The sequence below is a fragment of the Schistocerca americana genome, chromosome 3, assembly GCF_021461395.2.
Source record: "Schistocerca americana isolate TAMUIC-IGC-003095 chromosome 3, iqSchAmer2.1, whole genome shotgun sequence".
In the NCBI taxonomy this organism is placed as follows: Eukaryota; Metazoa; Arthropoda; class Insecta; order Orthoptera; family Acrididae; genus Schistocerca; species Schistocerca americana.
In genome coordinates this window covers 892,171,657-892,189,372 of record NC_060121.1, presented here as the reverse complement: position 1 = coordinate 892,189,372, position 17,716 = coordinate 892,171,657, and the positions used below count along the sequence as shown (strand labels likewise).

General features: G+C 42.8%; 1 protein-coding gene across 1 annotated transcript in view; it reads right to left on the bottom strand.

Annotated features, from left to right (window-relative positions):
• LOC124606478 (proton-coupled amino acid transporter-like protein pathetic) overlaps positions 1 to 17,716 on the bottom strand; it is a 145,611-nt gene that overhangs the window by 75,132 nt on the left and 52,763 nt on the right. Inside the window, exon 3 of the mRNA XM_047138460.1 lies at positions 17,102 to 17,194. Within this exon, the coding sequence (XP_046994416.1) occupies positions 17,102 to 17,194 (93 nt within the window). The remainder of the gene's footprint in view (positions 1 to 17,101; positions 17,195 to 17,716) is intronic.

The window sequence follows — 17,716 nt, the reverse complement described above, 5'->3', positions numbered from 1 at the left end:
AAACGGGTATTCATTGGACAAATATATTATACTAGAACTGACATGTGATTACATTTTCACGCAATTTGGGTGCATAGATCCTGAGAAATCAGTACCCAGAACAACCAGCTCTGGCCGTAATAACGGCCTTGATACGCCTCGGCATAGAGTCAGACAGAGCTTGGATGGCGTGTACACGTACAGCTGCTCACGCAGCTTTAACACAATATCACAGTTCATCAAGAGCAGTGACTGGCGTATTGTGACTAGCCAGTTGCCCGGCCACCATTGATCAAACGTTTTCAGTTGGTGAGAGATCTGGATAATGTGCTGGCCAGGGCGGCAATCGAACATTTTCTGTATCCAGAAATGCCCGTACAGGACCTGCAACATGCGGTCGTGCATTATCCTGCTGAAATGTAGGATTTCCCAGGGATCTAATGAAGGGTAGAGCCACGGGTCGTAACACATCTGAAATGTAACGTCCACTGTTCAAAGTGCCGTCCATGCGAACAAGAGGTGACCGAGACGTGTAACCAATGGCATCCCATGCCATCACACCGGGTGATACGCCAGTATGGCGATGACGAATACACGCTTCCAATGTGCGTTCACCGCGATGTCCCCAAACACGGATGCGACCATCATGATGCTGTAAACAGAACCTAGATTCATCCGAAAAAATGACGTTTTGCCATTCGTGCACACAGGTTCGTCGTTGAGTACACCATCGCAGGCGATACTGTCTGTGATGTAGCGTGAAGGGTAACCGCAGCCGTGGTCTCCGAGCTGATAGTCCATGCTGCTGCAAACGTCGTCGAACTGTTCGTGCAAATGGTTGTTGTCTTGCAAACGTCCCCATCTGTTGACTCAGGGATCGAGACGTGGCTGCACGATCCGTTACAGCCATGCGTATAAGATGCCTGTCATATCGACTGCTAGTGACACGAGGCCGTTGGGATCCAGCAGGGCGTTCCGTATTACCCTCCTGAACCCACCGATTCCATATTCTGCTAACAGTCATTGGATCTCGACCAACGCGTGCAGCAATGTCGCGATACGATAAAGTGCAATCGCGATAGGCTACAATCCGACCTTTATCAAAGTCGGAAACGTGATGGTACGCATTTCTCCTCCTCACACGAGGCATCACAACAACGTTTCACCAGGCAACGCCGGTCAACTGCTGTTTATGTATGAGAAATCGGTTGGAAACTTTCCTCATGTCAGCACGTTGTAGGTGTCGCCACTGGCGCCAACCTTGTGTGAATGCTCTGTAAAGCTAATCATTTGCATATCACAGCATCTTCTTCCTGTCGGTTATATTTCGCGTCTGTAGCAGGTCATGTTCGTGGTGTAGGTATTTTAATGGCCAATAGTGTAGCTTAGAGCATGCGGTAATCATACACCCGATTTTTGAACCTTCCCCATTGCATGTCCCACAATACTGGTATTATCACAATTTATTTGCCAGTTATTGTATACAATGAGGTGGATCATTGTGGATTAAATCGTTTAAGCGATCTACATCAAATCGGGAAGGCCTTCCTGAATGAGGAGAGTCAGTAATGTCAAAATGATTCTCTTTAAAACTAGAAAACCATTATCTTGCCGTGCTCTGCCCAGTGGCGGTATCCCCATACACAGCACAAATGTTTGTGACTGCCTCCGCCACTGTCACCCCTCTACTGAACTCAAGCAGAAAAATAAGTGGGAAATATTCAGATTTCTCCGCTTGGGACTCCATTTTCTAAGGTCCACAGCTCTGCTCATTCTCTTCAAATGACAAAATGCCAATATGTAAACTCAAACAGCAACACTGGACCACAAATAATAGATGACAACCGATAAAGGAACCCACAGGAACTGGAATACTAACATGCACAACAAAAACGCAACGAGTTATGCACCAAGGTAATAACACGTAATCTGTTAATTGATCTTAAGTTTTACGTGTTAGGTGCAGATCACGAAACGCAAGTGGTGCGGAGGTGGCCTGCGATCTTGCACAGTCCGTCATGCTGATAAAGTGACTGACAGTGCATAGCTGTAAACGCAAGAGCATTGGTTTATGCCATCAGAAGCTCCGGTTCTTCGCACGCTTGTTTCACGACCGTTTTCCGTTCGTCACAGCACCGGCCTGCGAACCGTGCGAGATTAATCGCGACCCGTGATCCTTGTTGCAGATGGTCGCGTGTCTGCAAGCCGCTAGGATAACCTGCTGATGTCTTTTTTTCACATACATTCCACGTACCTGTTAATTAACGCCGTTGGCTGAACCACAGCAGTGCACCATTTCTCGAGTGGAATATTACGACTCCATCTCATTGTTGACGTTGTGTGTGCCGTATCTGGCAATAGCATCACAGTGAGAGGACTAAGAAACACAACCAACAGGGAATGTACGATGAACATCAACAGGGGGACAGCACCCATCATCATTCTCGGAACAAGTAAAGTGACCGACATCTCAACAAACATTTATTTCTAGACTTATATTTACATTCTTTCTAATTTACGACTGCAGTTTTTGGATAGTAACCAAGCGGAGAAAATGTCAGATCTCAGCTCATCTAATCTAATATAAATGAAACTTCACACTTTTTTAAAAAGAAAATAATCTGACCGACAAACTACATTAACTGACATAGTACTACGTAACATTTTTAAAATTCTGTTCTTTTAATGTGGTCTCTGCAAGACGTTCTAGAACAAATACGCTAAAATTCATAAAACAACCTTCTGTGTTCTGAACGTATTGTTCCTTTAGGTGTGGTTGCGCCTAACATTATTTAGTAACTCATTGTTAGATAGAAATACCTCGTCAATCCAAATAGTTTCTAAAATGGATTAATGAAAAATAGAGAGACAGTTAGATGGTGGTTTTAATGCTTTCAGTGTTCTACATAGTCTGCTCAACTGAATGAAACGCACAGAACTTTCATGCAACCAGGTGAAGCTATCGGGAAAAGTCTTTCTTTCGGATGTTCAACTCGTGCGTGACATTGGCTTGAATGTCGGTCATGTCGTCAGAGCGTTGACCTTCATGTGAATTTCTGCTCTTTGTCTTCTTGCGAAAGGTGCTTATTGATAACTCCAAGCCTCTCCGCCTGTGACGATTTCTTCCAAAAAGGAACTGTCTGCTTTTCAATCGAGTCCCGGCAATCATCCACTCATCGTTATTTTCTTTTTGGAGCCAAGGTGTGTAGGACAAACTTCGCGCACATTCTGGAGAATGACCTGAATACTTGATTTGGAGGTGTTGCTCCATCTACATCTACATGGATACTCTGCAAATCACATTTAAGCGCCTGGCAGAAGGTTCATCAAACCACCTTCACAATTCCCTGTTATTCCAATCTCGTATAGCGCGCGGGAGGAATAACCACCTATATCTGTACATACGAGCTCTGATTTCTCTTATTTTATCGTGGTGATCGTTCCTCCCTATGTAGGTCGGTGTCAACAAGATATTTTCGCATTCGGACGAGAAAGCTGATGATTGGAATTTCGTGAGAAGTTTCCGTCGCAACGAAAAGCGCCTTTCTTTTAATGTTGTCCAGCCCAAATCCTGTATCATTTCTGTGACACTCAATCTCTTGTAATGATGTCCAGCCCAAATCCTCTATCATTTCTGTGGCACTCTATCCCATATTTCGCGAATACAAAACATGCTGCCTTTCTTTGAACTTTTTCGATGTTCTCCGTCAGTCCTGTCTGGTAAGGATCCCACACCGCGCGGCAGTATTCTAAAAGAGGACGGACAAGCGTAGTGTAGGTCTGTTACATTTTCTAAATGTCCTTCCAATAAAACGCAGTCTTTGGTTAGCCTTCCCCACAACATTGTCTGTGTGTTCCTTCCAATTTAAGTTGTTCGTAATTGTAACATCTAGGTATTTAGTTGAATTTACGGCTTTTAGATAAGACTGATTTATCGTGTTATCGAAGTTTAACGAGTTCCTTTTAGCACTCATGTGGATGACCTTACACTTGTCGTTATTCAGGGTCAACTGCAAGTTTCGCACCATTCAGATATTTTTTCTAAGTCGTTTTTCTGTTTGTTTTGATCTTATGATGATTTTATTAGTCGATAAACGACAGCGTCATGTGCAAACAACCGAAGACGGCTGCTCAGATTGTCTCCCAAATCGTTTATATAGATAAGGAACAGCGAAGGGCATATGACAGTACCTTGGGGAACACCAGAAAACTTCTGTTTTACTCGATGACTTTCCGTCAATTACTACGAACTGTGACCTCTCTGACAGGAAATCACAAATCCAGTCACATAACTCAGACGATATTCCATAAACACGCAATTTCAGTACGAGCCGCTTCTATAGTACAGTGTCAAAAGTCTTTAGGAAATCTAGAAATACGGAATAGATCTGAAATCCCTTGTCAATAGCACTCAATACTTCATGTGAATAAAGAGCTAGTTGTGTTTCACAGGAACGATGTTTCCTAACCAATATTGACTGTGTGTCAATAGACAGTATTCTTCGAGGTAATTCATAATGTTGGAAAACGATATATGTTCTAAATCCTGCTACATACCGACGTTAACGATATGGGCCTGTAATTTAGTGGATTACTCATACTACCTTTCTTGAATATTTGTGTGACCTGTGCAACTTTCGAGTCTTTGGCTACGGATCTTTCGTCGAGCGAACGGTTGTACATAACTGTTAAGTATGGAGCTAATGCATCAGCATACCCCGAAAGGAACCTAATTGGTATAGAGTCGGGACCAGAAGGCTTGCTTTTATTAAATGATTTAAGTTGTTCCACTACTCCGAAGATATTTACTTCTACGTTACTCATGTTGGCGGCTGTTCTCGATTCTAATTCTGGAATATTTAGTTCGTCTTCTTTTGTGAAGGCATTTCGGAAGACTGTTTAGTAACTCTGCTTTGGCAGCACTGCAGTTTGCGATACAGCAACATTAACACACTACGCCTGCACTTCCACTACTTAACACTGCCTACTCACAACTGATCGGTCGAATGCACATCTCCTGTTTACAGTTGTTAGTTCAAGTTCTCACCGTAATTACTGCGCTTACGCCACCTATACGGTAAGGAAAAAACTCAGGCTCGTACTGATATACACTCTAAGACAGAAGAAAACGACACGCTACGAGTACGAGGGAATTACCCGGATGGGACGGAAATCGGTATATGTGATGCACACGTACAGAGAAACAAATGATTACAACTTCAGAAAAAAATTGGCTGATTTATTCAGGGTAAAGACCTTCACAAATTGAGAAAGTCGATAAGACATTAGTCCACCTCTTCCCCCTAAGCAGCATACTTGGCGTATCGTGATAAAGTTGTCGGTTGTACTCCTGAGGGATATCGTTTCAGATTATGTCGAATGTGTACATTAGAGAGTCATAATCCCGGGATGGTTGGTCCTGCCCATAATGCTCTAAACATTCTCAACTGGGGAGAGATCTGGTGACTTTACTTGCCAAGGTAGGGTTTTACAAGCACGAAAGCAAGCAGTAGAAACGCTCGCCATCTGCGGGCGGGCATTGTCTTAGTGAAATGTAAGTCCAGGTTGGTTTTCCTCGAAGGGCAGCCAACCAGGGAGTAGAATATCGCCGAAGTACCGCTATGATGGCAACCGAAGGTATCCTGCTATGAAAAGAAATGACGCCCCAGTTCATCAGTCCAGGTTGTCGGACCATGTGGTGGGCGACAGACAGACTGGTATTCGAACGCTGTCCGCACCTCCAGACACGTCTTCTGTCCCATTCGGATTATTCCTTTGTGGTGCGTCTTTTTTTTTCTTAAGAGAGTATGCAGGATAAACGAACGTCTCTTGTAAATTAGCTATAGTTGTAACTGTTCGTTACACAAAATATTTTTGCTTCAACGTTAAACATTACCTACGTGATAACGAAATAAGCTATGTACTATTTGTGTGGCACAGAGACGTAAAATGAGGGCTAGGCTGGTGCGTACATGTCGGTGAGGTTTCCGGAGCGAAGGATGTCGCCTGCCCCTGATACGCGGCCTCCCAGCCTACTCAAGAGAATTGCGGGTGGTCCGCCTGGTAGCTGCTCGGGGACTGAGTGTTGTGTTGACTGGGTGTTACGTTCTCCTTACGTTCGTATCTTCGATAACTGACATTACGCTGTTTCAGACTACAACTGAAACATGTCGACCCAAGCCAGGGGATGGTCCATTTACTAACAGGCCACGGGCCGTATCCGGAACATTTAAACCGTATGGGACTAACTAAAGATGAAGTATGTGTATGCGGAGAAACTGGGACACCAGAACATGTCACACTGCTGTGCAATACGCTAGCGCAAGTGAGACCTATACAGAATGACAATGACAATGACATCGCCAGAATAATACGTAATCCTGATGACTGGAACACAATAAATAACGTAGCCGACATTGTATCGAACACTCTGCACGAAGAATACAAGCGCCAAAACACATATAGAAGGAGGGGTAGCCAAGCACAAACAACAAACCACATGGGAGTACACCAACACGACCACAGATTCCGAAACCGAGGAAGGAACACTAAGTGAACACGCCTCAGAAGGGATCAACATGTAAGGGACCAAAACCAACAATGCATGACACTGTATGCCAAAACACAGTCACAAACAACACAACAATCGTAAAACAAATAAACACCGGTACCACATACTAAGACTGTGATAATAAGGTAATGTCGCTTGGGAGGAGAAGGCTAAGAACTTTTATTCCGAGGCTCCTCCTCCCCTATGGTATCCTGCATAGTGTTTAAAGTATACTGCACACAAGCAGTAATGTATTGCTCGTCTTATTTTGTGCAGACAGAAGTATATTCTCTTCTCTATTCAAAGCTATAATCAATGAATTTCATATATCAGAAATGTATTAAGTTATTTAAGGAATAATGCATTCAAGTAGCAATGAACTATATTTTATTTCAACTAACAAGTTACAAACATAAGCGTATTTTTCATGTGAAGCTAAAATTCATGTATTCCATGTATGAAGTGCTCAATCAGCATTTAATCTGTATAATCTGTGTAAACATACATTAGCGCAAACCATTTCATATGAGAATAGCTCGAGGTTGTACCGAGACCTTCTGATCTGAAATAAAAAGGAATAGGCCACTGCTAACCAACATGCTACTTAGACTGCATTACTCATCCAAATACAGCATATCACTTCCCCACTTCCCTCTATATATCAGAAATTATTCTTAACCACATTCATAGTGTTACATTTTCCTTTTTTTTTCTTTGACATTTGCATTTTATAAATTATATTCTCATCAACTAGGTAGTAACAAATTATATGGAACCATTTTAACAACTGTTAAGCATTCAAATGCGCTGTAACCTCACAGAAATCTTTAAATATTATGTTCTTTATATTATTTTTAAAAAAGCATTAACAACTGTATACCAATAAGACTGTAACAATGAGAAGTCTTTGCTATTAGATTCGGAAGCATCCGACCCACCTTTCATTTCAAGGCGGTGGGTTACTCTGTACTGTTAGGGAAATAAATAAATAAATAATTTTGACATCGCTGTGTGAGCACATCCTAAAAGCCACTAAATAAGAAAAAGAAGCCGGTTAAACAACTAACCGGGCTGTCTAGACTTCCTCAAGCAAACGCTACAATCTTGTTAATGGATACACTTGCGGCAACGTCAAGACGCATGTGTTTGTAATCGTTGTCGTGGTCCATAAACCGCTCAAAAATGTTTGAACTAAGCTCAGGGCTTGCACAGTTCATGCTCATCCGTAAGATGTGCATCAAAAGTACAAGGAAAGCTGTTTACTGTTTGAGGGTCAGGAAATGGCTCTATTTCTTTGATCGTGAACGGGACGATGCGGCAGTGTGCACTACGAAAGTCAGTCTAATACGCTGGAAAAGGTCATGTCATCCTTACACAGTGTGGATTGTCATTTTACTGTAGTAAAGTTCGTCAGAAAAGGAAGTTGGTCGCCGAATTATAACCGGGATTAACGAGATATACAGGACCTCAGGGGGGCATCGCAGTGTTAGCGTCATGTGACACTGCAGGTCTTATGAGCTGCAGCGACCATCTCCATCGCGGAGTGACTTGCGCCACTATTACAGACTGGTTTAATTATTCGTAACCACGTGTTTAAACGCATACCAGCTCTCTAAAAACATCGAAAAGTTAAGGCCTTTGTAGATTCCTTGGTTTTCATTGATATAATGATTTCAGCAGCTTGGTAAACTTTCTACTAATGCAAACTGTTTCCGAAATCTCATACTACAGATTTTCTGCAAGAAATAAAACCGAGAAAAAGCGTAAATTTACAATTTCGAAGAGTGAACCGCCGTCCTGAGACACAAAATACTTGAGTTATGCCTTGTAGTGGTCGCCTGCGATGATCAAAAGGTGCTGATGGCCGCTAGCTATAAATGAAAGTTCGTATGGAAACAAAGAAGAAAGTAAATAACTTGATCGCTGTCGTTTTCGAGACAGACTGTAAGTACCCATTTCCAAACGATCATTTTTAACATCTAGGTGTTCGTTACGAAGAACAGAAAGAACATCCGTGTCTCCCCTCCCTCCAGCACTGGGGGAACAGCTGGAATGGAACTTGGATGTAGGTTCGTTCACTTGGTTCACTTAAGCGGTAAGTGCAAGATTTGTCTGACGTCTGATGATAGTCACGGAGGAATGTGGAAGGTGCCAAGTGCCAGTGTTCTTTATCTGATCATAGGTATTCGGACCCCTCTTAGTGGACATTAATGTGGCGTATGTCCAGATTTTGTCTTGCTGCCAGCTCGAAATCGGCTGGGGACATTACCAATGAGGCGTCTGAATAGCTGAGACCAGAGAAGGCAGTCATGGTTGACGATGGTGTCTGGAGTGAAGTCGACTCATCCAAAAGGTGTTCCAGTGGGCTCAGATCGAGATTCTAGTTCATTTAAGGAATGTTACTGTGCGCAAACCATTGCTTCACAGATGCTGCTTTATGACAGGATGCTTTGTCATGCTCAAGAGTAGTTTTTTCCGCTTGTTCCATGCGATTTTGTACGCCCTCTCTGCAGTACTCCACGACCCCTTCCCGTCTGTACCCAAGGAATTCCTGGCCTGGGTTTAGCTGTGGAGTATCTTCGCGTTTCCACTTGAAATTCGCATCACCAACGGTTCGACTTGAGCAGTTTTACACTGTAGAGCCGAAGTACCTGATACCACTGCCTAATATCGTGTGCCCCCCGTGAGGACGCAGAAGTGCCGCAACACGCCGTGGCATGGAGTCGACTGATGTCTGAAGTAGCGTTGGAGGGAACTGACAACATGAATCCTGCAGGGCTGCCCATAAATCCGAGAGAGTATGAGGGGGTGGAGATCTGTTCTGAACAGCACATTACAAGTCATCTCAGACATGCTCAATAATGTTCATTCCTGGGGACATTGGTGGCCAGTGGAAGTGTTTAACCTCAGAATAGTGTCGCTGGAACGACTCTGCAGCAAATCTGGAGGTGGGAATGTGGCATTGTCCTGCTGGAATTTCCCAAGTCTGTCTAAATGAACAATGGACATGAGTGGATGGAGGTGGTCAGAGAGGGTCGTTACGTACATGTCACCTGTCAGAGCCGTATCTAGACGTATCAGGGATCCCATATCACTCCAACTGCACACGCCGCACACCATTACAGAGCCTCCATCAGCTTGAAATGCCCCCTGCTGACATTCAGGATCCATAGACTCACGAGGTTGTCTCTATACCCGTGCAACCGAACGAGGTGGCGCAGTGGTTACCACACTGGACTCGCATTCGGGAGGACGACGGTTCAATCCCGTCTCCGGCCATCCTGATTTAGGTTTTCGTGATTTCCCTAAATCGTTTCAGGCGAATGCCGAGATGGTTCCTTTGAAAGGGCACGGCCGATTTCCTTCCCAATCCTTCCCTAACCCGAGCTTGCGCTCCGTCTCTAATGACCTCGTTGTCGACGGGACGTTAAACCCTAACCACCACCACCAAAATCTATACCCGTGCACGTCCATCCGCTCGATACAATTTGAAACGAGACTCGTGGGACCAGGCAACATGTTTCCAATCATCAATAGTCCAATGTCGGTGTTGACGGGCCCAGGAGAGGCCTAAAGGTTTGTGTTCTCCAGTCATAAAGATCTCCGATAGCCCACATCGATCATGTTTCGTTGAACGATTTGCACGCTGACACTTGTTGATGGCGCAGCATTGAAATCTGCAGCAATTTCCGTAAAGGTTGCACTTCTTTCATGTTGAACAATTCTCTTCAATCGTCGTTGGTCTCGTTCTTGCAGGATCTTTCCCGGTCACAGCGATGTCTCAGATTTGATGTTTTACCCTATTCCTGATATTCACGGTACACTCGTGAAATGGTCGTACGGGAAAATCCCCGTTTCATCGCTACTTCGGAGATGCTGTGTCATTGCTCGTGCCCCGACTATAACACCACGTTCAAATTCACTTAAATCTTGATAAACTGCCATTGTAGCAGCAGTAACCGATCCAACAACATCGCCAGACACTTGTTGCCTTATATAGGCGTTTAAGACCGCGGCGCCTTATTCTGTCTCTTTACATATCTCTGTATTCGAATACTCATGCCTACACTAGTTGACGCTATACCAGTCGGCGCTTCAGTGGATAAAAGCTGATGGATTTGTTGCTGAAATGACACACAGTGAGTAGTCCACGTTTCAAGTCATTAAGCTCCTCTCCCTCACCAATTGTGCTGTTAGTGCTTCCCTACTTACAACACTCCCTCCTTCCTTTCATACCGGCGGATCCGCGTCAAAAACATCTAGTGATCAGTTCCGAATATCACAGGAGTGACGAATACACTTGATTTCATAGCGAATATTAGAAACGATGATTAGTTAAATTTATTTATTTTATGTTATTAATTTACTTCGAATTCGTCCGTATCTACATGTACATGATTGCTCTGCAACTCACAATTAAGTGCCAGGCAGAGTGTTCATCGGGCCATCTTCAGGTTACTACTCTACCGTCCGCCTTTCGAATAGCGCGCAGCATGAAAGAACATTTATGTTTTTCCGTGTTGGCTCTGATTCTCACATTTATTACGACGATCATGTCTACCTTTGTACGTGGACGCCAACAAACTATTTTCACACTCTGAGAAGAAAATTAGTGACTGAAATTTCGTTAGCAGATCCTACTGCAGTTCGTGAATCCTATCCGCGGCATTCTTTCCCTTATCTCGCGATAGTACAAAACCTTCTCAATGTCCTTTGTCAGTCCTATCTGGTACGGACCCCTCACTACACAGCAATACTCCAGAAGATGGCTGACAAGTGTAGTGTAAGCAGTCTTTTTAGTAAACCTGTTACAGAATGAAATTTTCACTCTCCTGCGGAGTGTGCGCTGATATGATTGCTCCTGGCAGATTAGAAATCTGTGTCGGACCAAGACTCGAACTCGGAACATTTGTCTTTCGCGGAGAAGTGCTCTACCATCTGGGCTACCCAAGCACGATTCACGACCCGTCCTCACAGCTTTAATTCCAGCGGTACCTCGTCTCCTGCCTTCCAAACTTCACAGAAGCTCTGCTGCAGACCTTGCAGTTCTAGCACTCTTGGTAGAACGCAAACTCGACTACAGAGTGAAAATTTAATTCTGGAAACATCCCCCAGGGTGTGGCTAAACCGTATCTCCGCCATATACTACCTTCCGGGAGTGCTAGTTCTGCAAGGTCTGCAGGAGAGCTTCTGTGAAGTTTGGAAGGTAGGAGACGAAGTACTGGTGGAATTAAAGCTGTGAAGATTAGTCGTGAGTTGTGCTTGGGTAGCTCAGATGGCAGGTCACTTGCCCGCGAAAGCCAAAGATCTCGAGTTCGAGTCGCGGTCCCGACAGACAGTTTTAATCTGCCACGAAGTTTCAAACCTGTTACAGTTTGTAAGTGTTCTGCTAATAAATCTAAGTCCGTGGTTTTCTTTTCCCGCAAAACTGTCTAGGTGGTGGTTCCAGTTTAAATTATTCGTAACTATAATCCCTAAGGTTTTGGATGAGTTTACAGCCTTCAGATCTGTGTGATTTATCACGTAAGCGATATCTAGTGAATTTCTTTTAGTTCTCATGTGGATAATTTCACACTTTTCATTATTTAGAGTCAATTGTCATTTTTCGCACCATGCAGGTATCTTGTCTAATTCATTTTGCAATTCATTTTGAGCACCTGATGACTTTACAAGGCGGTAAACGACAGCATCCTCTGGAAACACTCTAAGACGGCTGCTCAGATTGTATCCAAAATAGTTTATTCAGATCAGGAACAGCAGGAGGCCTGTAAGGCTTCCCTGGGGAGCGCCAGATATATTACATCTGTTTTACTCTAAGATTTTCCTTAAGTTATTACGAAATGTGACACGAATCCCATCACACAACTGAGACGATACGGAATAGGTGGGCAATATGATTAGAAGTCGCTTGAGACGAACGGTGACAAAAGCGTTCTGGAAATATACAAATATGGAATCAGTTTGATGTCCCCTGTCAATAGCACTCATCATTTCGTAAGCATAAAGAGCTAGATGTGTTTCACAAGAGCGACATTTTCTGAATCCGTGTTGGAGATTTGTCAAAAATTAGAGTGTATTTAGAACTGTGCAACCTTCCGTAGCGCACGAATGGTGGAAACTGGCAAAAGCTTCAAATGGTGTGCGCTTTTGTCTCTCCATTCCAAACGGTGGGGGTGAACGAGGGAAGGAGAGGGGGGAGGTTGACACGTGCATGGATGGTTCGCTTAGCCGCAAGTCACTTCGCTTACTGCTTTGTTTTGCTGCTGCTGGCGGCTGAATAATTAATTTTGTATGACGTGCTGTAATTTGCTTCTCAGTTGGCAGTCTGTCGAATTGGTTTAACGAGAAACTTTTGAAATTCTTGGAGGATTGTCTTGTAGTTTTTTCTTTCCAGTTTAATTAATTACGTCTGTTACACAGACTGATTGAAATGGGAATTAAGTGCAATTTTGAACTATAAAGCAAACGTGAACGAAAATAGTAAGCCGAAGTGATATCTTAATTTCATCCATCCCAAATGATCGTGCAACTGTCTCAACGGCGATTTAAGTCATAACATTACTACACCACTTATTTTATTTATGCGTAAAACGAAGTACTCCAAAAAGTTGTTCTTAACTGAAAGTATCGTAATTTTTTTTAGAAAGAAGTGTATAAGTGTATGAGTCGTTCGCTCACGCTTTCCTGCACTCATACCCTTACAGTCTCACTATGATAGGAAAATTTGAAAAATGGATATCTCGAAAAATTGGACGGTATTGATACACGGTGGTGGTTTTGTAGATCTACTAAAAGATTACCTTCCTTCTTGAACACGTAGAAATTCACACGCATACAAAGTGTTTCGTTCCATTAGTGATAAGATAATATACACATACTATTATTGCATGGATGGCCAAAAAGTTGTGATACAGTCCTAGAAGAGAGAAATACTTCTGAAATGTTTGTGAAAAAATTGTTAGATTCACTGCAGTTAACGGAAACGGAACTTCAGCCATCAATCCTTTCATTAAGTACACATAATATATACAGCTGATACTTAGATGTCCATGTCCCTTCACAAGGAGCTTAAAGGAAATAATTGTTCCCTTACCTCTATGGAAGTAACTCCGCACGTAACTCAAATTATGTTTCAGGCTTTTTATGCGCTTTCCGTGCAGATTTTGATATTATCTCTCAGGTTCAGGGTGTTTTGCCGAGTTATTGTTTCCACTATATGTATAAAGCTGAAACAATAACTCGGCAGAACACACGGAATCACACTATTAAGAATATGCTACTATACTGGAATCTCGTACTACCAGCGATGAATGACAAGTTGTCATTAACTGTAGATCTTTAATTTCCTTCTCTTCAGGAATAGAATGAGCGACTGGAGAAATACAGATGATCTTCTGTTATAAATGAATTTATTAAAGTTACCTTCAATGTTATCAACATAAAAAAGTCTCATCTATATCTATATCATACTCAGCATGCCACTATATGTGCGTGGAAGAGGAGTTTTCAGTGTTCATCAATTGCTTTTCTGTTTCACTCTCAAATAGAGCGAGGGAAAAACGACTGTCTATACGGGCCTTATGATGTTGTGTGCTGGCGGCAGTGGAGTTGTTCTACAGTGAGCCCAAGTGCGGATTCTCTAAAATTTATCGATAGTGCTCCTCGAAAAGAACTTCGTCTTCCCTCCACTGATTCCCATTTGAGTTCTCGCAGCTGCTCCGTAATACTTGCTTGCTGATGGAACGTACCGGCAACAAATCAAGCAGTTCGCCTCTGAACTGCTTCGACGTCTTCCTTTAATCCGGCCTGGTGCGGATCCCAAACACTCGAACAGTACCCAACAATGGGTCGCACTAGAGTCCCGCATGCGGTCTCCTTTACTGATGGACCACACTTTCCTAAAATTCTCCTGATAAACCGAAGTCGACTATTCGCCTTCCCTACTACAAGTCTTACTTGTTCATTATATTTCATATCGCTTTGCAGCGTTACGCCCAGATATTTAAACGACGTGACCGTGTCAAAATGCGCCCAAATAGTCCTGTATTCCAAAGTTATGGGTTTGTTTTCCCTATTCATCTGCCTTAACTTACATTTATCTACATTTAGTGCTAGCTGCGATTGATCACAACAACTAGAAATTCTGTCTAAGTCATCATGTAGGCCTACCCTCCTACAGTCATTTAACGAAGACACCTTACCGTACAACACGGCATAATCAGCAAACAACGGAAGATTGCTGATGCACACCCTGTCCGTCAGATCACTTATGAATACAGAAACTAATAACGGCGGTACTATCACACTTCCCCTGGGCTCACCTGACGATGTCCTTCATTCTGATAAACACTCGCCGTCGAGTAGAACAGAAGAGGTCCTAGAATAATATTTTCACTCTACAACGGAGTGTACGCTGATATGAAACTCCCTGGCAGATTAAAACAGTGTGCCGGACGAGACCCGAACTCGGGACCTTTTCCTTTCGCGGGCAAGTGCTCTACCTACTGAGCTACCCAAGCACGACTCACGCCCCGTCCTCACAGCTTTAATTCAGCCAGTACCTCGTCTCCTACCTTCCAAACTTTACAGAAGCTCTCCTGCGAACCTTGCACAACTAGCACTCCTGAAAGAAAGGATATTGCGGAGACATGGCTTAGCCACAGCCTGGGGGTTGTTTCTAGAATGAAATTTTCACTCTACAGTGCCATCGGTGAACCTCAAAGTCTTTATTTCTTCTCCATGGATTTTAATACCTACTCCGAATTTTTCTTATGTTTCCTTTACTGCTTGCTCAGTATACAGATTGAATAACATCGGTGATAGGCTACAACCGTGTCTCACTCCCTTCCAAACCACTGCTTCCCTTTCATGCCCCTCGACTCTTATAACTGCCATCTGGTTTCTGTACAAATTGTAAATAGCCTTTGCTCCCTGTATTTTACCCCTGCCACCTTTAGAATTTGAAAGAGAGTATTCCAGTCAACATTGTCAAGAGCTTTCTCTAACTCTACAAATGCTAGAAACGTAGGTTCTACGGAATCCAAACTAATCTTCCCCGACGTCGGCTTCTACCAGTTTTTCCATTCGTCTGTAAAGAATTCGTGTTAGTATTTTGCAGCCGTGGCTTATTAAACTGATAGTTCGATAATTTCCACATCTTTCAGTGCTCTGTCAAACTCTTCACGCAATATCATATCTCCTATTTCATCTTCATCTGCATCCCCTTCCATTTCCATAATATTGTCTTCACGTACATCACCCTTGTACAGACCCTCTATATACTCCTTCCACCTCTTTGCTTTCTCTTCTTTGCTTCGAACTGGGTTTCCATCTGAGCTCTTGACATTCATACAAATGGTTCTCTTTTCTCCAAAAGTCTCTTTAATTTTCCTGTAGGCAGTATCTATTTTACCCCTACTGAGATATGCCTCTACATCCTTACATTTGTCCTCTAGCCATTCCTGCTTAGCCATTTTGCACTTCCTGTAGATCTCATTTTTGAGACGTTTGTATTCCTTCTTGCCTGCTTCATTTACTGAATTTTTATATTTTCTCCTTTCATCAGTTAAATTCAATTTATCTTCTGTTACTCAAGGTTTCTACTAGCCCTCGTCTTTTTACCTACTTGATCCTCTGCTGCCATCTCTATTTCATCCCTCAAAGCTACCCATTCTTCTTCTACTGTATTTCTTTCCCCCATTCCTGTCAATCGTTCCCTAATGTTCTCCCTGAAACTCTCTACAATCTCTGATTATGTCCGTTTATCCAGATTTCATCTCCTTAAATTCCCACCTTTTTGCAGTTCCTTTAGTTTTAATCTACAGTTCATAAGCAATAGATTGTGGTCAGAGTCCACATCTGTCCCTGGAAATGTCTTACAGTTTAAAACCTGGTTCTTAAATCTCTGTCTTACCATGATATAATCTATCTGAAACCTTGGAGTATCTCCAGGCCTCTCCCATGTATACAACCTTCTTTTATGATTCTTGAACCAAATGTTAGCTACGATTATGTTATGCTCTGTGAAAAATTCTCTTATTTTATTGTCCTGAATATTAAATATTAAAAGTTATGCGTTTTAATAGTGAGCACGCACAGAAGCAACAAGCAGAAATTTACCTAAATTATTAAAATCATTCTCCTTTTTTAAACAACTTTTATAATACATATCAAAGCAAGAGAGTCGTACAAGAATTACTGAATGTATGACGCACTGAGCTTCATGTTGCGCGACAGAAATCGCTTCTAACATAATGTCATGCTACTCTCTGTAAATCATTCTTTCACACATTTGTGGCGTCTCCCGGTCATAAAATATACAGACAACTGCAACGACTGGATGAAAATAAAAAAAATCCACCAAATCGCTGATGAACGGTTTCTCATTGACTGGCAAGAAAGTGGTTGAATGAGAGAAAAAGGAATAGTCTGAGACGTGACCTAACAGGTGCGCTGCACAGTGCGGGCACTGCACGCCAGAGAAACTGGTCACACTCAGTAGATCATATGTAAACGAAATTATCACCATCAACGCCTCGCCTGTGTTGACTGTGGAAAGTGAACGACACTCACGAGTTGGGGTGCTCCACATGCCTCTCGGAGAACGGATCGTAGTCTGAGGCATCCTGCTGTTTCTTCACAGTCGGCTTCGTCGTCAGCTGCACCCTGAAACAAGAGCAGGCTGTGACTAAAAAGCATAAAAGTGCTCCAGGAAAAAGTTAGGTCATGTTTATCGACTAGCGACAGGAAAACCTTTCATTCGTAGTGTGATGTAATAGGAAAGCATAGGAAACTGATGTCAGAAACTCATGCACAACGAGGAAATTCGAGGACAGTATTCAATCAGCCGTAGAATACTGAGGACACGAGACAATTTAATTAAGGAAAGGAGAAAATAAATACGTGGAACAAATGAAGCCAGCAAAAGGGAACACAGATATCTAAGAAATGAAACTGGCGAAAGTACAAAAGCATTAAGCAGGAATGGCTTAAAGTCAAACGTAAAGTTGAATGTGCATCCACGAATGTGGGAAATGTGGATGTTACTTGTAGGAGAATTAAAGCGATCTTTTTATGGGAAAGTGAAGCACTTGTGTGAAAATTTACAGCTCAGATGTCAATGCAACACTAAGTCAAGAGTGGAATGCTCAGAAGCAGATATATAAGAAGCCTTTACTAGGGTAACAA